Source organism: Mustela nivalis, assembly GCF_964662115.1.
Source record: "Mustela nivalis genome assembly, chromosome: 17".
Classification (NCBI taxonomy): domain Eukaryota; kingdom Metazoa; phylum Chordata; class Mammalia; order Carnivora; family Mustelidae; genus Mustela; species Mustela nivalis.
The window spans coordinates 57,156,297-57,181,429 of record NC_139036.1 but is presented as its reverse complement, the minus strand read 5'-3'; the positions used below and the strand labels follow the sequence as shown (position 1 = coordinate 57,181,429).

The 25,133-nt window shown below is 57.3% G+C and overlaps 1 protein-coding gene across 11 annotated transcripts; it reads left to right on the top strand.

The window, feature by feature from the left end:
• Positions 1–1,045: 1,045 nt before the first annotated feature.
• FBF1 (Fas binding factor 1) lies at positions 1,046–24,648 on the top strand. Of its 11 annotated transcripts, none has more exons than XM_082705180.1 (31): positions 1,046–1,196; positions 1,620–1,684; positions 2,416–2,501; positions 3,061–3,088; positions 4,111–4,152; positions 5,805–5,898; positions 6,955–7,015; positions 7,797–7,847; positions 9,685–9,826; positions 10,276–10,353; positions 11,130–11,249; positions 11,558–11,696; positions 11,833–11,966; positions 12,723–12,822; positions 13,862–14,341; positions 15,455–15,553; positions 15,901–15,989; positions 16,158–16,216; positions 16,974–17,129; positions 17,227–17,327; positions 17,458–17,661; positions 18,307–18,414; positions 18,499–18,638; positions 18,727–18,845; positions 19,656–19,778; positions 19,872–20,057; positions 20,486–20,662; positions 20,744–20,881; positions 20,974–21,091; positions 22,474–22,583; positions 23,177–24,648. In XM_082705180.1, the coding sequence occupies exons 3-31, from the start codon at positions 2,499–2,501 to the stop codon at positions 23,258–23,260; spliced, it is 3,483 nt and encodes a 1,160-aa protein (XP_082561306.1). In that variant the 5' UTR covers positions 1,046–1,196; positions 1,620–1,684; positions 2,416–2,498; the 3' UTR covers positions 23,261–24,648. The 11 variants fall into 11 exon arrangements, with proteins under 11 accessions (XP_082561306.1, XP_082561296.1, XP_082561302.1 ...); XM_082705170.1 differs by having other exon boundaries at positions 17,455–17,661; XM_082705176.1 differs by having other exon boundaries at positions 1,056–1,196; positions 13,865–14,341; positions 17,455–17,661.
• Positions 24,649–25,133: the final 485 nt, after the last annotated feature.

Below are 25,133 nucleotides of genomic sequence, written 5' to 3'. Positions count from 1 at the left end.
TTTGCGTTTGGTTCCTACCTGACAAGATGCATTTAGCATGTATTGTTACCCATCCCTGGCTGGACCTGTCAGAGCAGGTGCGAGTACCGAGGAGGTGCTCGGGGCCAGAACTTCTGAACCATGACTGGACAGCTGTGACCCAGCAGCCCTGCTTGGCGTGGGCTGTGGGTAAGCCAAACCTTTTTCCTTTGTAAAATTGAAAAAAATCCTCAATAAAACCTGTGGTTAACACGTGTTATGTGCCTTTATTGGGTGACCATGTTGGGTTCTGTTCTGGCTCCACCGTTTTGATACTTTTTAAAGATTATTTGAGGGGCGCCTGGGTGGCTCAGTGGGTTAAAGCCTCTGCCTTTGGCTCAGGTCATGATCTCACCTCGCATGGAGCCCCCCATCTGGCTCTCTGCTGAGCAGGGGACCTGCTTCCCCCTCTCTTTCTCTGCCTGCCTCTCTGCCTACTTGAGATCTCTATCAAATAAATAAAATCTTTAAAACAAAAATTATTTGAGAGAAAGCAAGCAGCGGGAGGAGAGAAGTAGCGGGAGAAGCAGACCCCCACGGAGCAGGGAGTCCACCATGCGGAGCTTGATGCGAGGACCCTGGGATCGTGACCTGAACCGAAGGTGGACGCTTGACCGACTGAGCCGCCCAGGCGCCCGCCGCTTTGATTTTCACAATGGAGCCAGTAGGTCGTCAGCCACTTCCCTAAGCTTTGAGGTGTGGGACACATAATTGCTCACGGTTTCACACGTCAGTTTTCAGTCTTAATACATTTCTCATGCCCCACCCCCGCCACCCGGCCACGGGTCAGCCTTCAGAGGAGGTACTGGAACCCAGGTCCCGACAGTCCCGGGGCCTGCGAGAGGAAGAAGCCCAACGGCCTTGAAGCCGGTCGCCCTTCTCCCCAAGTGGCGTGGAGGCAGCTCCTAGCAACGCGCCGGGGCGCGAACAGAGGTTAACGGCGGGGCACTCTGGGAAATGTAGTTTATCTCAGCGTTCCCTGCTCCTTTGGTTCTGGTTAATGAACAGACCGAGGACTACAACTCCCAGGATGCCTCGCGCCTCGCCGCTCTCTGGAACTTCGAGCGACTGAGATATTGGCGTCCCCGGGGCTCCGGCGTGGGAGGCCAAAGCGAGTTGGGCTCGAGTGGGGTCTGGACCGGCGGCTATGGCTAGCGGCTGCGCCTCCGCGGGGAATGGCGCGTAACCCGGGAGATCTCTGGGGCTGGGAGGGGAGGAGGCGGCGCGAGGGGTTGAGCTGGGGTGGGCGCGCGGAGGGGGTGACGCAGGGAGGGGCGCGGAGCCTCCGGACCTAGAGGGTGACCCGGAAGGGCCCTTGCTCAGGATTTTTAAATGCCGGGCACGGACCTGGCTGAGCAGAGGCGATGACGCGATGGTACCCCGTGGCACTTTTGGCCTTCGCAAACTTCTGAGCGACTCCCCCGCTCTGAGAGGCTGGGTCGGAATCCCTAGGAGGTGGCAGAAGCTCTCAGATGTGGTGTGAGACAAAAACTGTGGAGTTGTAGGTCGTGTGAACATTGCCCTTACAAAGAAAGAGAAACACAAACATTCAGAATGGCCCCTGTAAGTAATTCCAGATGAATTTTGCATTCTATTAACAGGACCTGCAACACCCGACAAACAGAGATGACCCCCCTCTGACTCCTTTCTTCCGAGGCATGGGAAGGTCGGTCTTGGTGATGCTCAGGTCGGGTAAGGAGAGGGTGACAGTCTGAGGCAAACCCTTGGCTGCTAATGGATTAAGTCGGCTTTACAGTTAGCGTGAAGGGGAAATTTTCCACCGTCGGTGAAAATAGTCTCAACGAGTAAAACCAGTGCTCACATCCGCTCCTTGTGCCGAATGCACAAATGTGGCCGTGGGTGTTGCCTGGGATTCCGTATGGGCCATGGCGCCAGGCACCCAGCTCCTTTCTGAGTGGGTACCTACCATCTCCTGCACCCTCTTTCAGGGTAAGACTTGAGGACCAGTGCACTTTATGTGAGTGATCTCCAGGCCTCCGGCAAGCTCGTTAAGTCACCCCGAGCACTTTGCTTCTCATCTAAGTAGCTCTCCCTATCAGGAATTTTTAATTTATGGAACTAGATTTTAAACCCTTGAAGGGGTAAAGTGAGAGACACTTTGATGGGCCTTGGACCCAAGCACTGTTAAAGCTACATCATTTTTTTTTTTTAAGATTTTATTTATTTATTTGACCGACAGAGATCACAAGAGAGGCAGAGAGAGAGAGAGAGGAGGAAGCAGGCCTCCCGCTAAGCAGAGAGCCCCATGCGGGGGCTCGATGCCAGGACCCCGGGATCACGACCTGAGCCAAAGGCAGAGTCTTTAACCCACTGAGCCACCCAGGCGCCCCTGAAGCTACATCATTTTTAAGCAACCACTTGAATTTTCTTCATTAGGGAGAATGAGCCTGATGTGAGCAGAATTCAGATGAGCTGGACAGCGCTGTGAACAAGCTACAAGCAGCTCCCAGAGCCTTGAGATGGTAGGCAGAATGCAGGCTCTCACCCCCTGCTCCCACCCCCACAGTCTTGACTGCCTGGAGATCTTTAGGGGCTGGGTGACAAGGACCAGGATATGGTCCCTAGAGAAGAATGATGAGAGGTAGAGGTAGAATTGATACCACACTTATTATATTCTGAGCCTCTGGATAGCCAGCCGGAAGCAGTCTGTGTCCCTTGCTGGTGCTGAGAAGTCAGGGACACAGAAGAGAGGAAAACCTTCCCAGTCGTGTTACCTCTTTCCTGGGAGGGTTTGCAGGTGGCATCTGGAAATCAGGGAAGAGGAGAGACTTCTCTTCTCTTCCCCCCGCCCCCTGCCATGGCGCCCACAGTGGAGTCCACAGCTGGGCTGTTTCCGTGCTCTGAATGAGTCTATTCTCAGAGACTCTGGGAAAGTACAAAGAGCTTCTGTCTCTAAATGCCACTGGTGCTCCTTTTCCTCTGGTGACCTGGCAAAACGCACAACAATTTATTCTGTATTCTTGGTTTCAGCCACGTTCACTGTTCTGATTTTGTTAATATGATTTGTTTTTCCAATGTTAGGCACCAAAAACCAAGAAGGGGTTGAAAGGTAAGTGGAAAAATCGGATATCACGCTTAAGGCAAAAATAATACTCCATCTTTCATCCAAAAATAACCTAGACATGTCTGTATCTCAATGTTTTGTTTTGTTTTTTTAAGATTTATTTATTTGTTTATTTATTTATCTGACAGATAGAGATCTCAAGTAGGCAGAGAGGCAGGCAGAGAGAGAGGAGGAAGCAGGCTTCCCTCTGAGCAGAGAGCCTGATGTGGGGCTCGATCCCAGGACCCTGAGATCATGACCTGAGCCGAAGGCAGAGGCTTTAACCCAGGCACCCCTGTATCTAAATGTTCTTGACATGAGTCTTGCCAGTTTCCGCCATAATTGCACAAGAAGCTTTGGTCTTCATAGGGGACTCCTTGTGCTGCCTATTGGCCCTCAGAGTAATCCAGGAATAAATAGGGGCGGGGCCCCAGGGACGCCTTGTCAGGCTCCATATCAAGAAGTATACAGTTGGCATTGAGGATGGTAAAGGCACTTCAGCTGGGTGCAAATCCTCATTTAGTACTTGTACTTTGGGTTACCCCCAGGTCCCCCCCTTCGGAAAGTGGCCAAGGAGGTATGTCTCAAGACAAGTACTGGGGGAGGGGGAGGTCTCAGATGGATGGGCATGAGAACGCTATTGGCACAAAAGAGGCTTGTGTCTGCCTAGAAATCTTGGACGCTTTTCTCAAAGAAGCACATGGGGCTTTATTCAGAGTCTGGAAGATTGGCTTGTTGGCCAGTGTGTCCCATAGAATGCAGGTTCTCCTGAAAATGCTCACCGTTACCCTTTGAGAGAGTTATTTTCCATTTCTACCCTGGGGTCCTTCGACAAGGCATTGCGATCTGTTGCTAGAGAGTTGGGAAATGTCTCATGGTTAACGCAGAGAGAGCTGGGTCCCAGTCCCAGCATCTGAATGCTCTGGTGGTAAAGAGCCTGGAATTGGGAGGAGGTCTCAAGTCAGGAGGCTTGTGAAGGACTTTCTTTCCTCCTGAAGTCGTGACGGTTCCTTTTCTCTTTGCTGTAGGCTCCATTGATGATGTCCTTGGTGACCTTTTAGGGGACGAGAGTAAGTGCTCCTTCTGCAGAATCCCTTGATTTAGTCTTGTTCTTTTTTTTCTTTTTCTTTTTTAAGATCTATTATTTATTTGAGAGAGACATCAAGAGTGGGGCAGGTAGCGGAGGGAGAGGCAGAGAGAGAATCCCAAGCAGACGCCCCCTCTATGAGCGCAGAGCCTGATTCAGGGCTCAGTCTCATGACCCAGGGATCATGACCTGAACGGAAATCAGGAGTTGAACGCTTCACCACTGGAGCCATCCAGGCGCCCCTCCTTTTTTTTTTTTAATTGAAATCTTAATTCACAGAAAATTCACTCTTTTCAAGTGGACAATTTGTTGGCTTTTAGTATGTTCACAAAGTTACATAATTATCACTGCGATCTAATTTCAGAACACTTTCATCAAGAAACGCCACACCCATAAGCAGTCACTCCTGTTCTCCCTTCCCACAACCCTAGACAGCCACGTTCCCTCCCTGTTCTAGAAATACCGTACAAGACGGAATCACTCCATACATGGCTTTTGCACCTGACTTGGTTCACTCACCACGGTGCTCTCGTGGTTCACCCACGCTGAGCCGCTCCTGTCTTCATTCCTTCCTGTGGCTGGACCGTCTTCCAGTGTGTGGCTCGACCATCCGCCCATCACAGCAGGTGGACACCTGGGCGGTTTCCACATCTGGGCAGGGCTCTTAGGAGTGATGTTCTCAGGAACGTTCAAGTACACGTTTTTATGTGGCCATACATTTTCAGTTCTTTTGAGGGCGTATCCTGAGTGATGGAATCATTTATATGGTAACTCTGTGGTTAACTTTTGGTGGCACCACCAGACCGTTTTCCATAGCAGTCGCACCATTTTGCTTTCCCACCAGCAGCTTGGGAGGGTTCGAGTCTCTCCACATCCCCTGCTCACTCTTGCTGATTTTCTGTCTTTTTGATCAGGCCCGCCCTCGTGTGGACAGATACAGTTGCATCTCATCGTGGGTTTTTTTTTTTCATCTCTTTAAATTTAAATTCAACTGATTAACCTCCAGAGTGTTTTTCCTTTCAGAGGTGGAGGTCAGTGACTCTCCAGTAACACCCAGGGCTCATTCTGTCACACGTGCTCCTCACAGCCCGGCACCAGCCCCCCCAACTCCCCAGTCCCCCCCCACCCTTGCCTGCTTGTGGTGTCCAATTCCCCAGTGACCAATGACACTGAGCATCTTTTTCATGGGCGTATTGGCCATTTGTGTATCTTCTTTGGAGAAAGGTCTCTCCAGATCCTTTTTTAAACTTGGGTTGTGTTTTTACTATTGAGTTGGAAGAGTTTCTTACATGTTCTGGATATGGTGCATGTTCCCCTCTGCTGTACTGAGGAGCAGGGTTCCTGGGGCATGGAGAGCTCACTGGGGGCGGCCGGGCTGAGGCTCCCCCAACCTGGCCCAGAAGAACCCACGGAGCCTGGGCCTTGTGTTCCAGCCGAGAGCTCTGGGTGCTGGAAGTGGATCGTTCTTCCTGCCCTTCGTGGGGTGCAGTGGACTTGGGCTCCTCAGTGGGCCCCCACTGGCTTTTAGGGTGAACCTCCTGGGAGAAGGTTTTTCTGGGAGATCTTGGTGGGGAACTTCTAGTCTTCTGACTCCAGTTCACTAGCCAAATAGCATCATTTCTGTTCTCTTCGCAGTGACCCTACCTGAGGAGCCTGTTAAATTAGCTTCACGTGCCCGAGACACCACAGGGGCGGGCCAGGTGCTCCCTTCTTCCAGGGCTAGAACGAAGTAAGAGCAGGCCTGGCTTGAGTGACTATCACCCCTTCAGTCCAAGTACTGTGACCTCCTCATGCTCCCCGCTGTCCACCTGCTGTGTGCCCCGCTCCTGCTCTCCGGTGTCCCTCCCCTCCCCTCCGCCCCTTGGCCTCGAAGGAACCCGAGGAGTGGAAAGCCAGCTGACCAGGGCTCAGAAGTCCTGGCTGCCAGTCCCACCGATAATGCTCCTTACTGTGTGATCTTGGATGATTCCCAAACCTCTCTGAGCGTCAGTGTTCTCAACCCCAGAGTAAGAGAATTGGCCTAGATCCGTGCCTTTCAGATTGTTCTTCCAAATTGCTCCCGACATTTGAGAGGAAGTTTTTCTGAGTGCTCTGCCCTCCGCCTTCATCTTAGCCAACGCACTTCTGTTTCTCTCCCTCTCTCTTTTTTATTTTTTTTTTTTGAAGATTTTATTTATTTATTTGAAAGAGAGAGAGAGAGAGAGCACAGAAGCAGGGGGAGCAGCAGGCTGAGGGAGAAGCAGAACTCCCTGCCAGGCAAGGAGCCCAACGTGGGGCTCGATCCCAGGATCCTGGGATCGTGATCTGAGCCGAAGGCAGAGGCTTAACTGACTGAGCCACCCAAGAGTCTCTGTTTTTCCTCTCTTATCTGTTGTTGTTAACACTTGTTTTTCCATCTTGTGGCTATTTTTGTTCTTTTTTTTTTTTTTAAGATTTTATTTATTTATTTGACAGACAAAGATCACACGTAGGCAGAGAGGCAGGCAGAGAGAGGAGGAAGCATGCTCCCTGAGGAGCAGAGAGCCTGATGTGGGGCTTGATCCCAGGACCCTGAGATCATGACCTGAGCCGAAGGCAGAGGCTTTAACCCCCTGAGCCACCCAGGCACCCCTATTTTTGTTCTTTTGAAGTACAGTCGATCTCCAGTGTTGAAATGGTCTCAGGTGTCCCGCATGGTGATCAGACAGGTCTGTCATCAACGCTATGCTCCCCACATGGGTTTAACAGATTGTTTTTAAAGATTTTTTTATTTATTTTATTTATCTGTCTGTCAATCTCTTCGCAGGTCCCTCCTGGAGGACTACGCCTTCGGCACCACGGCAGGCCTCACAGGACCTGACGCTGAGGTGAGCCTGGCCCACCCTGCTCTCCACCCCACCTCCCCCCGACCCCAGAAGCAATGACATGGGGATGGTGGCCGGGAGTGGCTCACACAAAGGTTTAGAAGTTTTGCGAGGCCAGTGTGTTCTTTTTATTTATTTATTTATTTTGAGATTTTATTTATTTATTTGACAGAGACACAGCAAGAGAGGGAACACAAGCAGGGGGAGTGGGAGAGGGGGAGGCAGGCCTCCCTCCGAGCAAGGAGCCAGACGTGGGGCTCGATCCCAGAACCCTGGGATCATGAGCTGAAGGCAGATGCTTAATAACTGAGCCACCCAGGTGCCCCGCCAGTGTGTTCTTAAAATAATACCCAAGGGCTGCCAAGTGGACTCAAATATGAACCCAATGGGATTTTCCTTCCTCCCAGTGGGATGAGCTGGGAAGTGGGGCTCCCAGGAAGTGTCGGAGTCTCGGGTGTTGCCCTTACAAGTGTGCTTCCCCCAGTAAGCTGCCCGGCTGCCCGGTTGCATAGTTGGGAAGTGGCATAGCCACGGCTTGTCGTGGAAGGGTTCTTTCCACTGAGGAGGGACGGAAAGTGGCAGCGCTTTCTGGGTCTCCACACGTGGGTAGTTTTGACGTCTGGGGACACTTCAGTCCCAGCAGAAGGCAGTACCTCCTGCCGGTGCCCCGTTGGCAGGGCTCTGCCGCTGCTCAGCCCTCAGCCGTCGCAGAAGCAAGGGAACAAGGAACCAGAGCTTCACTGGGCCTCAGCTAACATGTGTCCTTGCCCTCCCGCGGACTTAGGTGTCCGACGTCTCAGAGGCGGACCCGCAGACTTTGCTTCAGACGATGAAGGTACAGAACCAGCTTGCACAGTTCTGGGAGCGGGTGCGGGCGGTAGGAATGTCCTGTGCCAAGCCTTCCCTGTCCCTCGCATGCTTCCCTTTACAATTTGTGTTCCCGAGCCCTTCCTAGTTGAGAGACAAGCTCATCCGTGAGCTGCTGCCCTCATGTCCTTCTGGATAGAAGTCCATATTCCTGGTGGCTGGAGATTCATGCCCTGGGAGCCATGGTCACGCACCAGGCTCCAAGTGCGGTGGGCTGGCTCCCATTCAGGGACACAACCGCGCGGAGGGAAAAGAAGGAGAGACTATCTCCTCTAAGGCTGCTGCTTTTTTGTTTTGTTTTTTTTTTAAGACTTTATTTATTGGGGCGCCTGGGTGGCTCATTGGGTTAAAGCCTCTGTCTTCGGCTCAGGTCATGATCTCAGGGTCCTTGGATCAAGCCCCGCATCGGGCTCTCTGCTCAGCGGGGAGCCTGCTTCCCTTCCTCTCTCTCTGCCTGCCTCTCTGCCTGCTTGTGATCGCTTTTTTTCTAAAAAAAAGATTTTATTTGTTTATTTGACAGCGATCACAAGTAGGCCGGGTGGAAGGGAAGCAGGCTCCCCGCTGAGCAGAGAGCCCCATGCAGGGCTCGATCTCAGGACCCTGGGATCATGACCTGAGCCGAAGGTAGAGGCTTAACTCACTAAGCCACCCAGGCACCCCTCTAAGGCTGCTTCTTAATTGTTCCCTGTGTTTCTCTCCACATCTTCTGCCAAGGCCCCATCAGTCCAGCTGTGCGCTCGTGGGATCAAGCCCAAAGCTAAGCTTGGGAATGGAATTTTAAGACATAAATTCTGTAGAGTTTATAAGATAATCCCCCAGGGCTCAGGTGGCCTACCCAGGGTCTGAAACCTTAAGTCGCCTTGACTTCGCCTGCCCTGCTGGCCAGCAGCACCCTCCCGCCTGACCTCATGCTGCTCGTCCCTCTTGTTAACTCTTGGTCCCAGGCCGAGGCTGAGCGCTTGCTTTCAGCCTTGGGTGGAGGGCGTGGGAAGGGAGCGCTAAAGAATTGGAGTCTGTTCCCTTCTTGGCTCCATATTCAGCCTTTTTAACCTCATCTTGAAATCACTCTTCCCCCGGGGCCTGCCTGTCGGCCCCCCTGGCCGCAGCCCTCCAGTCCTCTGAGCTGCTGGTGGTGACTTCAGGTCTCCCCCTCCAGAACCATGAGCTGGGCCCGCACCCCCCAGCTCGCTTGGCCTCCCCATCGTCCAGGTTTCTTTCCCAACTCCCCTTTTTCCTGCATAGTTTCCCCTTTCCTCTGTGTTCGTCACACCTCTGCCCCGGGGGTGCCAAGCGCCCTCCCAGATGGAAGTCCTCGTCCCCTCGTGAGGGTCAACATTTGGCAAGTCTGTGCAGGGGAGGGTGGTGGCGGGAGGCCCTGACGGCCTTCCTCTGCTGGCCGGGTGCCTGGCCCTTTGTCACGGCCCAGCGGCAGTCCCTCTGGGAGTCTTCAGTTCTGGGGTCCTGCTGTCTTGTTCCCACTGTGAAGAGAGCCCCCCACACACACTTACTAAGCCCATGTGAGAAGCTGTGGGGACCGGGTGTTGGTGACCCTGCTCGGAAGTGGCGTGGAGGTGCCACCCGAGTCTGGGCTCTTCTGCGACAGAGCCGGTGGGGACCTTGTGCTTCGGCCTGGCCTCTCTCCTGTTCTGCAAGCCAGTCAGGGTCAGTTCCCGACACCAGGTCCCCACTTGTCCCCCATGGACTATGGAAGGCGGATCACCACGAGGCCATTCGGAACACAGGGGCATTCAGCACCGCCTAGCTGAGCATCGCTCAGGAGTCCTCCCTCCCTCCCGCTCTTCCAGGACCTGGACGACATGGATGCCGATCTCTTAGGTCTGACGAAGTCTAACCTGGCCTCTAGCAAAAAAGCTGCAAAGGGTCCTGGGAAAGAAGAGCTGCCCAGTCAGCGCAAACCTGCCAGCATAGTGACAGCCAGTGAGAAAGGTGCGTGGGAGAGCGCTCCTTGAATCGAGGGACGCTCTGGGGACCGGGAAGGTACTCAGAAGGGAGCTCTCATTCCTGTGGGTTTTCTCTCTCTGTGGTCGGGGAGGGGACAGCTTCCTAGTGTGATTCCAGGCCCTCTGAGTTCAACGTGGCAGCTCCCGGAGAAACCATCTGAGTTCAGCTGGGGAATGTGGTGAGAGCCTGTGTACCTCCCAAGTTCATGACTGTTTGGGGTGACATGTGATTGGGGGACAGGACGTGGCTCCAGACCACGGTTCCCTGGCAGAAGCCTGTTTGAGAACTAGGGAGGTGTCCTCTCCACGGCCATGAGCACTCAGCCCCCCAGGCAGAAGGGCACACCGTCCCGGGGTCCTTCTGTCATGGTGTGACAGGACCTTGGCTGGGAGAGGCCGAAGCTTATGACGTTGCCTTCTGTTTGCTTCTTACAGGAGATGCTGTTCCCGCCAAGAAGCCCCCTCCCTCTACCAGCAGCTTTGGGCATCAGTACAGAAAGTTTTCCTTCGAAGGTATGGTAGGCCCTGCGGTCACGCTTCTGGGACACTTTGGTTTTGAGAGTGGAGGATCCTGGGAATGCTCACTCGCTTCCTGGGGTCAGGTTGCCGTGTGTGTCAGAGGAGGAGCAGACCGCACGGGCCACTGGTTCAGCTCCCAGGAATTCAGGGAGGGATTGATGGTGTTGTGTTGGGTGAAGGAGATTTGGGTCACTTATTTGCAAGACTTTGAAGCCAGACATCAACCTGATGGTTTTATAAAGCATAAGAAGAGTTCCCCTTCCTTTTTTTTTCTTTTTTAAGATTTTATTTATTTATTTGACAGAGAAAGAGACCACAAGTAGGCAGAGAGACAGGCAAAGAGAGAGAAAGGGAAGCAGGCTCCCTGCTGTGCAGAGAGCCCGATGTGGGGCTCGATCCCAGAATCCTGGGATCATGATCTGAGCCGAAGGCAGAGGCTTTAACCCACTGAGCCACCCAGGCGCCCTCCCTTCCTTTTCTAAATGCATGAATGTTTTACTTCACTGCTGATGCCTGGGGGACGTTTCCAGAAGGTTGCACAGACAACAGAGTCTGGGGGCGCCCAGGCAGGCCCAGGGCTGCTCCCCAGCTCCCTGTCTCCTTGCCAAGGCTGATGTGTGTCCTCTGGGTACCGAGTGGCCTGTTCGTGTATTAGAGCAGCTAGAAACCTCCCCTAGAGTGATAGCTGCCCCCCCAACCAACATGGTGTAGGGCTTGTTTTCCTGAACAAAGCACGCAGTCTGACCTGTGCTTTCCCTTCTGGCTGTGAGACTTGGAAGACCCATTGGCAGGACTGCTCTCTGACGATGAGGAAGGAATCACCAAGAAGTCCCCTGAGACCGAGAGTAAAATGGCTTCCGAAAAGAGCCCGGCCCCAGTCAGAGATCAAGGTAGTGTGGGCTTGTTGCTTGTCCTGGGCAGAGGCAGTTGGCCCAACCAGAGACCCCACCAGGCCGGGACCACAGGTCTCAGATCCTGGACCAAGAGATTAGCAGTGTCTCTGAACAAGGGGGTGGGGTGTGGGAGCCTTGGGGTGGTGGGGGGAGTCGGATCCCGCATGCAGACCAGACACGTGCACTGCTTGCGGCCACACCCAGAGGTCCAGGTCGCAGAAAAGCACCCCCCTCAACCCCTTCAGACACCATAGTTGAGGGCACGATGGGCCGTGGGCACCTGTGCACTGTGTTCTGTCCTCTAGGTCCATCTATCCCGCTCACTCCTGGGGACACCCCGATCCGAAAGAAAGAAGAAGTGCTGTTTGATGAAGATGATGATGTTGTGGCTACCCTGGGGTTTGGAGACAGCCCCATAGCAGAGAGGAGGCGGACGGGCGACCAGTAAGGGTCCTTAGGAGCGGGGAACCCCAGTGCATACAGCTGCCTGGGGCCCAGCGAAGAGCTAGAGGGCGGGCACGGCACAGGGCCCCCGGCGCCCCCCGCGTTCACGTGTACCAGCGTGTGTCCCGTCCCGCAGGGAAGCGCCCCGTCCTGCTCGCTCCAGGCTGGATGAGCTGCTGGGTCGGGGCACTGCCACCAAACTCCTGGCCCGTCCGGGCACTGGGGAGCACAGGGAATTCAAGCTGGACAAGAAGTACCAGAGGCCCCAGGGTGAGGACGCTTGCGGGGCAGGGGCAGTGAGGTGGGGGGGGGGCTCCTAGACCACACTCGTACTGCAGCTCGTAATGAGAAATCGCGTGTATCACGACACAAGTTGTCGTAACCGGGGCAAGAGTCACGGGACGATCACTGCCGTGTTCAGTGTTCTGTTATTTTTTTATTTTTGCACTAGCAGATGTGTAAATACATTGGTTGCGACTCACGGAATTGTTTTCTTGACCTGCCGATAAGTAGCAGCCCACAGTTTGGAAAAGATCGCTCTAGAGCAGTGTTTCTCAAAATGTGGGCCGAGGGGCCAGCTGTTGAGAACCCATTCTCACCGCCTGGGGCAGGACGCCACCGGTACCTTTTTCACGGGTGATGCCCGGCGTGCAGGATCCTGAGGCCTCGAGCTCACACCCTGCCTCCCCTATGGCAGCTTCACCCCTACACACTTGCTGACATATCATGCTAGCCACTCGGTCTTTTTATTTATTTATTTATTTTAAGATTTTATTTATTTGACAGACAGAGATCACAGGTAGGCAGAGAGGCAAACAGAGAGGGGGAAGCAGGCTCCCTGCTGAGCAGAGAGCCTGATGCGGGGCTCGATCCCAGGACCCCGAGATCATGACCTGAGCCGAAGGCAGAGGCTTTAACCCACTGAGCCACCCAGGCGCCCCGCCACTCAGTCTTTTCAAACAGAGCTCTGCAGCCGCAAAAGCGTCAAATTCCCTTGCTCAAGATCACAGGCTTCTTCATTTCTAGACAAGGAAGATTCCTGGGGCGATGAGGACTTCACCTTTGGGGCCTATCAGCCCACCGTGGGCTCCGGCGAGGGCCGCCAGTCCCGCCGGCAGTCGGTCAGGTAAGCAGGGCCTGAAGAGAGCCTGGCAGGTGCCCACCAGGAAGGAGGAGGGGCCCCAGCCTCCCCCATCCCTCCAACAGTCCTACTGGGGACCCAGGTGTACGAGGCCCAGGGGTGGCTGTCTGCGGGTGCTGAAGCAGGGGGCGGTCTGCCCGGTCCTGCCCATCTAGGCCCATTTCCTTCCGGCCTCCTTGAAAGGAAAAGGAGGAGGTGCCCCCCGCACCACCTGGAACCCTTAAAGCCGTAAACAGCTGAGGTCAGCCGACCTCACTGAAAGTGGTTCAGTCCCAGGGTAGCGAGACCGTGAACTTTAGTGGCCTCTCCTGCCCGCCACCTGCTCCCCCAGAACAGCCGTGGGGTCCACTGTGATGCCTGGCTGCAGGCGCATCCCTGTGCGTAGCAAAACTTCCAGTTAGTGGATAGAATTTTCAGAATCTGGAGTTTTTCTCCCGGGATACATTTTCAGTCTTCTATTTGGAAATAATCTCAAACTGACTGAGGAGGCGTAAGCGGCCACGTGTGTCAATGCCACGCCGTGTTGGCTTCGCCAGCCACTTCCGAGCTAGATAACCCTACACACGCATTGACATTTCTCCCACTTCCAGTACATTCTTAGACCTCAGAACACGCTGCCAGGGGCTTGTAATGCTTCTAGGCAGTGGCCAAATAAACGGACACAAACGTTATTGTTGGGAAAACCTAAACCACTTGTTCTAGCTCATTGTTCTCTGGACGTGCCCATGGTGGTCCTTCGGTGCTGTTTGCTAGGGGTGGACTTGTCCCCTGTTCACGTGGTAGAATTCAAGATGTCTGCGTTTGATGGCGTTCTACCCGCAGCGCTCAGCTGGCCACTGTGCCTGAGCTGGCGTGGGCACTGTGCTCGCTGGGCGGCGGCTGGCTGCACGGAGCCCCAGGGAACCTCTCACTCCTTCATGTGGGCCATGGAGTCAGCCCGGAGCCATAGAGGGAAGGGCTGGTCAGGGGGGCTCTTAGGATGACTGCTTGCCCTGTCTTAGACCCCCTCCTCTCTGTCTTAAAGTAGGTTCTTAGCAGAAGGTGGTGCAGACACCAAGGGGGAACCAGGCTCCATGCAGAGCGCGCCAGCGGCCTCCAGCCCCACGCACCCCAGGAAGGGAGGAGCCGACTGGTTGGGCCTCAAGGATGGCGACCTGCTCCCCTCCTCTCCCGTCAGAGAGCCTCAGAGGGGAGGCTCCGCACTCTCCACTCCTTCCATGCCCCCTTCCAAGAGCCAGCACTCGGCCCCAAGCCGGCACTCGGCCCCAGCTGGACTGCCCTCCTCCTCTGTGGGGCCAAAGCCACCCACGGAGGGTGCGGGTTTCCCTGCCAAAGCCAGCCAGGCTTCCCAGCTGGGAGCGTCTGAGGAGAGGGAGGAAGAGGATTGGCTGAGCCACGCCTTGTCCCGGAAGAAGTCGCAAGGTCTGGCCAGGGAGGAGCACACGGAGGCCTCCAGAGTTCAGAAGAACCTGGTGGGGGCAGTAGGAAGTCCCCCTTCCAGCAGGTACAGGCTTGGCCTCTATTTAAGGGAGGGAAGGCCGGGTAGGGGTGTGGGGGGCCAACCTTGCCCGTCTTGGTGCCTCAGTCAGGAGTGCCGGCCTGCGCCGCCTCTTAGCTGTGCCTCTTCACCTCTCCGGACACTACAGAGAGAGCCCCCATCCTTGCCCCGGTGCAGACACGAGGGGATCGGAGGCGGGGGCTGTCGACACTCCACCCTGACTGCCGTGTGCACAAGGGCTGACTTGATCAGGTGGGGCCAGAGGGTAACCTGATGTGACGAAGGCGCAGCCATCCTGGTGCCTCTGAGCAAGGGCCCTGCCCACGGTGCCCTTGGGGTCCCAAAAAACCTCGTGTCCAAATTATTGGGGCCTCTGCTGGCCTGAGCTAAGGGACATGACATGTGTTCGTGCTTTGGGGGAGTCCCAGAGAAGACAGTGGGTAAGGGGCGACTCCTGGGAAAAGCCACCAAGTGGCAGTCCTGTGGGGCAGGACAGTGAGTGACCTCTCGGAGCAAGAGGGCAAGACTGGGATCGTCTGGAGGAAGTGGCAAGATGCCGTGTGGCCCGAGCGAGGAAGAGGTGAAGTAGGCAATTGTGTGACAGGCCTGGGACGTAACCCAGCCCCAGGGCTGGGGTCAAGGAGGAGAGTAGCTTTGACCTCCATCTGAAACCGAGGGAAAAGCTTCCCTTTGGCCCTGAGAGCCAACCAAGGTGGGCGGGAACCACAGACAGCAGAAGAGAGGAGTCCAAAGGGAGCTGGACCTGGCCAGAGAGTAAGCAGAGCCCCCGTCTAACTCAACAAAACCATGTGGGCCAGAATAAGACCTTGAACTTGAACTTAACTCTGGTGTCTGCAAGGTGTGGATTGTTTTTCCTTAGACTGTCAACAGATGGTCCTTGCCATCCACTGTGTCCTAGCAGGCTCTGCCGTCAGGAAGGGGTCCTGGAAGCCCAGGGGCTCAGACTCAGGAGGAGAATTCCTAAGATGGATGATGGAACAGGAGAGGCGCTGAGGGGACAAATGGCCAGCAGCTTCATACTCTGGCCTTGTCCCGGCCCAGCCATGTCCAGCCTAACGGAACCTTCTGCCACCTTTGCTGTAACATTTACTTCCTCAGCCAACCTGTTCCCAGCACTCAGGTGTTTGAGCAAGCAGCCGCTGGAGGGCCCTTGGGAACAGCGGCACAGAAGCTACCAACAAGGCCTGCCGCCTCCGGGTATGTCCCAGGGGCCAGGGCGGGTGAGAGGCTGGGTTGGGCCTGCATGGGCCTCCGTCCTTAGAGATGAGGGGCAGCCGTGCTGGGCTCCGACTCAGCGCATCTGACATATGGTATTTGACACCTTGAATGGGGCCTACCCACCGAGGGGACCTGAAGCCAGCCCCGTCTCCTTTATGCGACCAAGTCCTCATTCTCAGTAAATGGCCAGCCACCAGGCCTTTCCAGTCAGCTCTCTGAACCTATTCCTTCACAGCCCATGCCAACCCTCTCCTGGCCTCCCTGTGTTCTACACAGCAGGCTGCTCACCTTGCCACCACTGCCCCCCGCAATCTCTGTGTCCTCAGGTCCCCTGTGACGTGGAACCAGACTGCCTTGACCCTCCCTGGAGGTGACCCAGAGAGGGGGACAGCTCTCGGAGACCTCTGCAGCACTGGTTGGTTTTCTGCTTTGTTTGTGCTTCCCCTCTGTCGGGGGAAGAGGTGCTGAGCTTCCTTTGGGGTCTGGGAAGACAAATAGGGCCGGACTCCCGAAGTCAGAGGGACACATGTGACCTCCCTGCCTCGGAGGGCCTCCTGCTCACTTCTCTGCTGCTCATTTTCAGAGCCCGCAGCTTGTGTCCCCAGCTCCAAGGAACACCCAGGGCCCCCTGTGCCCATCCAGGTAGGCAGGGCGGACACACAGGAATAGGCCTCGGGCCCACGGAGCCACCCTCTGGTGGTCAGAGGCAATGGCCGTGGTTTGAGCCGATGGCCTGCAGGGAGTTGCATGTCGGCGGGTCTGATGCCCCCCGCCAGCGCTTCCCTCACCCTCTAGCCTCGCCACTGTCAGGCAGATGTGGCCGCTACTTTGCCAACTCTGGGAGGGAGGTAGAGGTTGGCATCTGTACGGGGGCAGCCAGGAATCCCCCAATCAGAAAGCAGGGCCGCGGGTGTCCCGTTGTTCCGTCTAGAAAGCGGCCTCTATGGCTGCCGCCTCCCCGTGCTGTGCCGCCTGTTCCCCAGGCATGGGAGGCCGTCACCTCTGGGCCTGGCCGGGAGGAGACCCCAGAGACCAAGCCCCAGGAACCCAGCAGCACCTTTGGAGGTGGTGGGCAGCGGGCAGCCTGCAGGAAGTCCAGAGGCGCCCAACATCTGGACACGCGGCCTGGCCAAAGGAAGCTTCTGTCACAGCTGAGATGCTGCTGGGGCTCAGCTGCTGCTCTAAGAATCTGGAACACCTGCTGGGGAGCATGTGCTGAGGGAGGACGGGACAGACAACGACCGCACAACTCCAAGGCCTCATCCTCGGCCTCCTGGTGTCACATCTCGGTCCCCATCTGCGGCCACAGATCAGGAGCAGGGCCTGGGAGGGCCGGAGGTAGCTGCGCTCCGCTGAGTCCCTGTGCCCTACCTGGACCATCTTCCCCCCTCTCCTCCAGCCCCTGCTCCCCGAGTCCCTGGCGCGGAGCCTGTTGCCGGGCTCAGAATATCAGAGGCAGCTCCTGGCCGCACAGGTGCAGCTGCGGGGCGGCACCGCCGAACTCCAGGCCGACCTTCTGCAGAGCCAGGCCCGGCTGGCGGAGCTGGAGGCCCAGGTGAAGGACAGAGGAGCTCCGGGCTGCGGGGGGCAAGGCTGTGCGACCTGGAGGGTGGCCCAGGGAGCCCACCTCCCCACCCTCCCGCCCTCTCCAGGTGCGGAAGCTGGAGCTGGAGCGGGCCCAGCAGCGGCTGTTGCTGGAGAGCCTGCAGCAGCAGCACCAGGCCGACCTGGAGCTCATCGAGAATGCTCACAGGTGCCCACCGCTCCTCCCGCCCGGGCTTCCCCAGCCTCGGGGCTGGCCCTAGCCGATGTGCCCGGAGCGGCTCTTCGGCTGTCCGCCCTCACCCTCTGAGCCCCATGGCTGTGTGTTTTGTTGGCAGAAGCCGTGTGAAGGTGCTAGAAACTTCGTACCAGCAACGGGATGAGCGGCTGCGGCGGGAGCAAGAGGAGCTGTCGGCCCGCTATCTGTCACAGTGCCAAGAAGCCGAGCAGGCCCGCGCGGAGCTCACGGCCCAGCACCAGCGGCGCTTGGCGGCTGCCATGCAAGAGAAGGACCAGGAGATGGAGCGGCTCCGGGAGCTGCAGCGGTGAGGGCGAGGCCCCGGGGGTGCAGGCAGAGCCCGGCTGTCTTTGAGGACAGCCAGAGGAAGTCTGAGACCCTGAGCCGTGGCTGAGCAGCAGAGGCGTGACCCCTTCCCTTCCACGTGAGGACCGAGGCCAGGCACACTGGCCCAGTGCCCCCTTTGGGTGGAGGGCCCAGCCCTCCTCCAGCAGCCGGATGGGCGTCCCTGCAGGGCCCCACCCAGCTCAGCACAGGGCAAGGCCCTCGCCTGCTAGCGCCCGAGTCTGGTGACGGACAGACCGTGGAAGAGGTTCACACTCCTGGGCCCGGCGTGTCCGTCCAGGCGCCCGTCTGGATGAGAACAAAACCAAGAAAGGGCACATAAAGGAGCCGGTCGGTGGGCAGAGCAGGCTGTTCCCCACTTCTCAGACTGGCCGGACGGGAAAAGGCTACCTACACACCGACGTCAAGTGTCCTTTGCTAAGTCACAGAAGGAGTCTCCCCATTAGAATGCCTGTGGCATGCAGGTCCCAACACGCACAAGGATGGGGAGCCAGGGAAGCAGAGGCAGTGCCTGGAGGAGGACGAGAAGGAAGGACCTCGCGAGCACTGACTGCCGAGCCCGCTGGCGTAGCTCAGCGCCCGTGCTCACTGCCTCCCCTCCCCTCAGGGCCTCCATCCTGGAGATGCGCCGTGACCACGAGGAGCAGCTGCAGCGGCTGAAGCTGCTGAAGGACCGAGAGATCGACGCGGTCACCAGCGCCACCTCCCACACACGGTATGGGCGCCGTCCGGGCCCCACCGGCTCAAGTCACCGGGCTGGGCCCCCGAGGCCAGACTGACCCAGTCCCCACGGCCCCAGGTCCCTGAACGGCATCATCGAGCAGATGGAGAAGTTCTCCAGCAGCCTGCACGAGCTGTCCTCCCGCGTGGAGGCCTCGCACCTCACCACCGCCCAGGAGCGGGAGCTGGGGCTCCGGCAGCGGGACCAGCAGCTCCGAGGTACCAGGTGGACCGTGGGCTCCCCACTCCCTGCACCTCCATCCCACTGGGACAGTGGGCGGGCCCTGAGCGCCCCGTGGCCCCCCAGCGCTGCAGGAGAGGCTGGGCCAGCAGCAGCGGGACATGGAAGAGGAGAGGAGCCGGCTCCAGGAGATCATCGGGAAGATGGAGGCGCGCCTGAATGAGCAGAGCCGGCTGCTGGAGCAGGTGCGCGCCCTCCCGCCGGCGGGGCCTGTCTCCCCGGCACCCCAGGGATGCCCCCCGCGCTCCCCTTCCCGCCCTTCCTGCCCAGGCCCGTCACATTCCTCCATCCACTGAAGCCTGTGCCCCCTGGGCTCTAAGAGATGCATTTTTGAACTCCTGCATATCCTTTCCTTCATGCTGGGTTATAACGTGATATATTATGCTGAAAAAATTAAAATGCAGTTAGCAAATAGAAGAGAATTTAAATTCCCCCCTGGCCAGAGATGGCCACCGAGGCGCTCCTGTCTCTCCCCTAGACTTATCAGCATGAGATAACAGGTGTGTTTGTGTCGTGAGTCCTACGTGTTCAGTTCTTCCTCTGGTGACTTAATCCCCTGCCCGGGCCAGGCACAGTCAAGTTCCTAAGCTCATGCTAGCGTGGCCCCTAGTCCCTGACATACACCGTTTCACACCTGCCCTTGGGGTGGACGGGAGATGGGCAGGCAGAGTGCCACAGCTGGCATTTTGGGGACCAGGGCTGTAGCTGCTCTTCAGCCCTGTGGGGCGGCCCAGTGCTTCTCAGCGGTAGCGCGGAGCTCCTAGGCCTTGGTGTAGCTCACCAAGGGCTGGGCTTCCAGCCCCAGCAGCTGGGCCCTGGGAGCCCGGCTCGGCACCTGTCCTCCTGCACCTCTCTCTAGAGGTGTTTGGGGCATAGTGTAGGAGAGGCGGAGGCGGGGGTGGTTTGCACAGCTCCCTGGGGCGCAGTCAGGCCGGACAGGGGGGCGGGCGGAGCATCCAGGGAACCTGTGCTCTCAGCACTCACCTGGCCCCCAGGAGCGATGGCGGGTGAATGCAGAGCAGTCCCGGGCTGAGTCCATGCAGCGTGCTCTAGAAGAGCAGAGGAAGGTCATGGTCCAGCAGATCTCCATGGAGCGGGAGGAGCTGGAGAAAGCCAAGGTGAGTGCAACCATGCCGGGTACAGCGGTGTAGTGGTGACCCCTGCCACAAGCCTAAGGACGCTCACCCCGTGCCCGGGCCCCCTCATGCCAGAGCGCCTTGCTGGAGGAGCAGAAGTCCGTCATGCACAAGTGTGGGGAGGAGCGGCGGCGCCTCGCGGCCGAGTGGGCCGAGTTCTATGCCCAGCAGAAGCTGAGTAAGGAGCGGGCCGAGCGTGAGGCGGAGAGGGCGCTGCAGGCAGACGCGCAGCGGGAGGGCACCCTCGTCACCCTGGCCAAGGTAGACCGCAAACCTCCAGGGCAGCCGAGAGCTCAGCAGCCCTGCCCTTCCTTCCCCGGCCCCCACTGCTCCTCTCTGGGGATGCACTCCGCCTAGCAGAGTGCCTGGAGATAACAGGAGCGTAGAAATGAAAACAATAATCTCGTAATAACAGCTTCGATTGCCCTCCGTGCTTTATACACGTTCTCGCATTCAGTCGTCATCACGTTCCCCTTAGATATTCTAGAAGCAAGGAGGCTGGGGTTCAGACGAGTTGAGCCCCAGGGTGAGAGGCAGCCCCGAGGCTTGGCCCCAGACCTCTCTGACCTGTCCTGGGACTCCCTTGCCCCACCGCCTCCCCCGTCAGGGTGGATTGGAGCCGCAGAGGAGGGGGGTGGGGGGAGTTTGCTCTGGAGGGGGGCACGGAGCCAAGGCCTTGCGGTCTCCAGGAGCAAGCCGAGCTAAAGATCAGGGCCAGTGAGCTCCGCGCCAAGGAAGATCAGCTGGCGGCCGAGAGGGAGGCTGTGGAGCGGGAGCGCCAGGAGCTGAGGCTGGAGAAGGAGAGGGTCAGTGCCGCCGCCCTGCGTACCAGGCTCCGCGCCGAGGAAGTGGAGAGCATGAGCCAGGTGCCTGGCGGCTGGGCTGGGTGGGGGGTGCCCACGCAGCCCCCCACAGCCCCCGCCGCTGACCCCGGGGCCTTCCCGCAGGTGGCTTCGGAGAAGCTGGAGGAGGGGCAGCGGGCGCTGCGCGAGGCCCGGCAGGTGCAGCAGGAGCAACAGGCTCGGCTACAGCTCGTCCAGGAGCAGCACGAGCGGCTGTGGCAGCAGGAGCAGCGCGTGCACCAGGCAAGCCACCCCCCAGCTCCGGCCAACCCCTCCACCCCCTCCCACCTCCCGCCCTCACAGCCACGTCCTCCTCTCTCCGGGGTCGGGGACAGGAGCATCTGAGTCTGGCCCAGCAGAGGCTGCGGCTGGACCATGTCCAACAGGACCTGCCCTCCAGCCCCTCGATGCTGCTCCCCAGGACCCAGGGCCCGGCAGCCTCCTGCCTGAGTGGTGAGTGCTTCCAAAGGATGGGCCGCGGGCTGGGCTGGCCGCGGGGGGGCCAGTGCCCAGAGCAGCTTCCCTCCACTGGAGGTCGGGGCCTGTTCAAGTCCTCTCGCCAGTCCCTGGTTACACAAGCAACACGTTAGGGAAAACTAAGAGATAAGAGAGAGGAAAGCTGCTTTGTAAAAAGTTACTCTCAACCTCATTCTTTTTTTTTTTTTTTTTTTTTTAAAGATTTTATTTATTTGTCAGAGAGAGAGAGAGCAAGCACAGGCAGACAGAGTGGAAGGCAGAGGCAGAGGGAGAAGCAGGCTCCCTGCGGAGCAAGGACGCTGGGATCATGACCTGAGCCGAAGGCAGCTGCTTAACCAACTGAGCCACCCAGGCGTCCCTCAACCTCATTCTTTAACGTTTTGGGGCACAGCATTCTACACTGTGTGTGTTTTAAAAAGAAATCAAGATCATCTTCGTTGTTTTCTAGCTTGATTTCTTTCATTCAGAAACATGCACAAGCAACATGTTTTCCTATCAGTGATTAAACATTTAACCATAATTCTTGTTTTTTTTTTTAAAAAGATTTTATTTATTCATTTGACACACCACAAGTAGGCAGAGAGGCAGGCAGAGAGAGAGAGGAAAGAGGAAAGCAGGCTCCCTGCTGAGCGGAGAGCCCAATGTGGGGCTTGATCCCAAGACTCTGGGATCATGACCTGAGCAGAAGGCAGAGGCTTTAACCCCCTGAGCCACCCAGGCACCTGACATTTGACCATAATTCTTGATCAGCATCGTTGTCCGTTATGTTCTGTGTTTTTATTGATCCCCTACTGAGTGGGTATTTTTGTCACTAAGATCAACACCTCAATGAATTGTTTGTATATATATATATCTCTCTCTCTACACCTTTGCCTGATTATTTCCCTGATTATTTCTCTCTACACCTTTGCCTGATTATTGCTGGGAAAATACCTAGCATTGGACTTGCCAGGTAGGATCCCATGAGCATCTTTCTTTTTGTTTTTGTTTTGTTTTAACGATTTTATTTATCCATTTGACAGAGAAAGACACAGTGAGAGAGGGAACACAAGCAGGGGGAGTGGGAGAGGGGGAAGCAGGCTTCCCGCCCAGCAGGGAGCCCGATGTGGGGCTCGGAGCTCGATCCTACTACTCTGGGATCATGACCTGAGCTGCAGGCAGACACTTAACAACTAAGCCACCCAGGCGCCGCCCATGAGCATTTTCAAAGGCTTTTGAGAGTCGGTGGAAGTGCCCAGAAGGTTAGCCCGGCTGCTGCCACCACAATGGCGAAAGGCTCCAGGGGTCAAGCTGTGGCTGTTCTGCTGTCTCCGCTACGCCGCCACCCCTGACCTCCTCCTCCGCCCCGACCTTTGCAGCCTTTGTGGCTCCTGCTCCCACCACGTCCCAGTGCGGCCGACCCCCCACCAGCCTGGGCCCCTCGCACCTCCACGCCAAGTTGGTGCTGCTGAGGCACACAGCTGAGCAGGTAAGTGTCCTGAGTAGCAGGCGGCCCCAGCCTGAGCTGCCCACTGCCCCCTGGGGCCCAGGGCTCCTCTCTTCCCACTGGTGGGAGGGAGGAAGGAGCCCAGTCTGGCTGCAGGGAGGGCTGAGCACCCCCTACCCCGGAATAATGGGCCGAATGCCCACCGAGCATGTCTAAGACGCGTGCTCCAGGCCTGGCTCTGTGGGAAGCACCTGCACCATCTTGGTTGAGCCTCCCAGTAACCCTGTGATCGGAATGATAGGAGAGGTCACTTACGGAGCATTCCCTGGGTGCCGGGCTCCGTGCTGAAAGCTGTTTGTGCAGTACGAGCCCCTACCCATCCCCCGGGCCCCAGTCCTATAGGCGGGTGATGTTATTATCCCCGGTTTAGAGACAGGCTTACAGAGGTGAAGTCATGTGCTGACAAGGGGCCTCACCATGGCTGTGTCTCACTTCTGTGCCCCCCCACCCCCACTGCATCCCAGAGCCAGGGAGCAAGTGGCCCTCAGTCCTGCGAGCCAGCATCCCTGTTCCCAGAAGGGGGTGCAGGAGGGATCCGGGGAGGGGGGGCACTGCTTACCCAGTTCTGCTTTCAGGACCGTGACTTCTTGGAGAATGAGCAGTTCTTCCTGGAGACCCTGAAGAAAGCCTCCTACAATATGACTTCCCATTCAGCCTGAAGGGCGCCGCTGGCTGCTCGGCGGAGGCCTCCAACCCCAGAAAGCTCTCCCCCAACAGCCGCCCTGGCTGCCGACTCTGAGGAGGGAGCGCCCACAGCCTTATTACAGCTTCTCCTGGGGACAGGGTGCGAGCACATCCAGCCTCTAGGGCCTGAGGACCAGTGGCCTCTGGGGAGATGTGATGCCAAGGGTGCCCCATGACCCAGCCAGCCACAGCCTCGGTTCTCCTCCCCCGGGCCTCCAGCTCAGATCCAAGGGCTCACTGGGCTCTGTGGGCCCCCCAGCCCCGTCCTCAGCAGGCAGGTGGCTGGGAGATGTTTTCTCCTGGGCCTCTTCTGAGGCAGGGGAGTGTTTTTGAGAGACACCACGGGCAGGCTCTTGGCGTCTCTGTCTGAGCGGTCAGCTGAGACAGCACGGACTTGCCTCCCTAACTGGGACATAGAGTCAGAGCACATGTTTTGAGGCGCCTTCTATCCTCCTGACCGAGGAGGCGAGTGGGGTCACAGAGGAGGCAGGGAGGGCACGTTCCCAGCCAGGTGTTACCTCGCAGCCTTGTGCTCTCAGGTTGGCTGGCAGAAAGTCCCCGCCTCCTTCCAAGCTGCCCGACTCACTGACCAGCCCTCACAAACTCTGGCCTGTCATTTCTTGTAACGAGGGCTTCCCAGAGGCAGGGCTGGGCGTGACAGTGGGGTAGGTGAGGGACCAGTAGAGAGGCCTCTCTCCTGTCCACCTGCTACGAAGCCAGAGCAGCTGGGGCCAAAGACAAGGGAGCCCCTGCTGCAGCTGGGGTGGGGGGTGGAGAGCCCCGAGGACCCCCATGGGGCCTTACCCAGACTGCTGCCCCTTGGGAGGGCGCCTCTGCCCTTCTCCCTGCGGGGGTGCCGGGAGAGGGGCGGCGGCTTGGCAACTGTCTCAGCAAACTCGAGGATGGATGGATTCCACTAACAGAACCACGGTCACTCCTGAAGCGGCTTCCCTCGGCCAGCGACTGGTTACCTTCCCCTGGAGGACAAAGGGCAGAGCAGGACGAGGCTGAGGGGTACCAGCAGGCTGCGTTTGTCTCTCTGCTTCTTCAGAACAGCGTTCAGAAGTATCTTCATTTACCAGCAATTTCCAGCCTTCGTCTTGGACCCATTAAATTGGTGTATTCTTAGCAACTGCGTTGTTAGAACTTGCCGGGACTCCTGAGAGTTTATGCTTATTTCTTAGACGGGTTCCCCTATAGCACCGTTACTGCTGTGAAGCTGTCTGGTGCTGGGACCTTCTGGAATCGCTGCACTGACTTCTGTCCTACCTCACACATGAAGGGACAGAGGCTTGGGGAGATTAAATCGCCTGCCCAAGGTGACAGTAAATAGCAGGGCCTCTTCTTGGAGGCAGATTCCAAAGCCCCAGTGTCTCAGCCATCTCATTCCGCTGCCTCCTTCCAGAAGACCATGCTGCACACCGAGCTCTTGTGGGGCACGAGATCTCCAAGCTGCTGCTTGGGGTAGTGCCTCCACTGGGGAGGGAAGCATCAGTGTCCCCTTGGAAACGTCATGAAGCTGGGAATTCGGCTTCGTCTCTCCACAGACACCTTGAGGAGTTGCCCCTGTGTGAAGAGCTGCAGGGCTGTAAGCATGGGCACAGCTGGCAGGAGCTGACATTGACTGAGTCCCCTGACAGAGGGGACACCCGGCAAGGAGACCCACAGGGGCGGGCTTGGCCTTCAAGACAAAGAGAAATGAGAGTAGAATTAGGAAGCCAGTCTGTATGGCCTCGTTTACCTTCAGGGCAGCGGGTACGCACTTACTCTTAAACGGTGAGCCTCTATTTGCACTTTAGAAATCACATCCAGGCTGGGGACACACTGGAGGGGGCAGGTGAGAAGGCT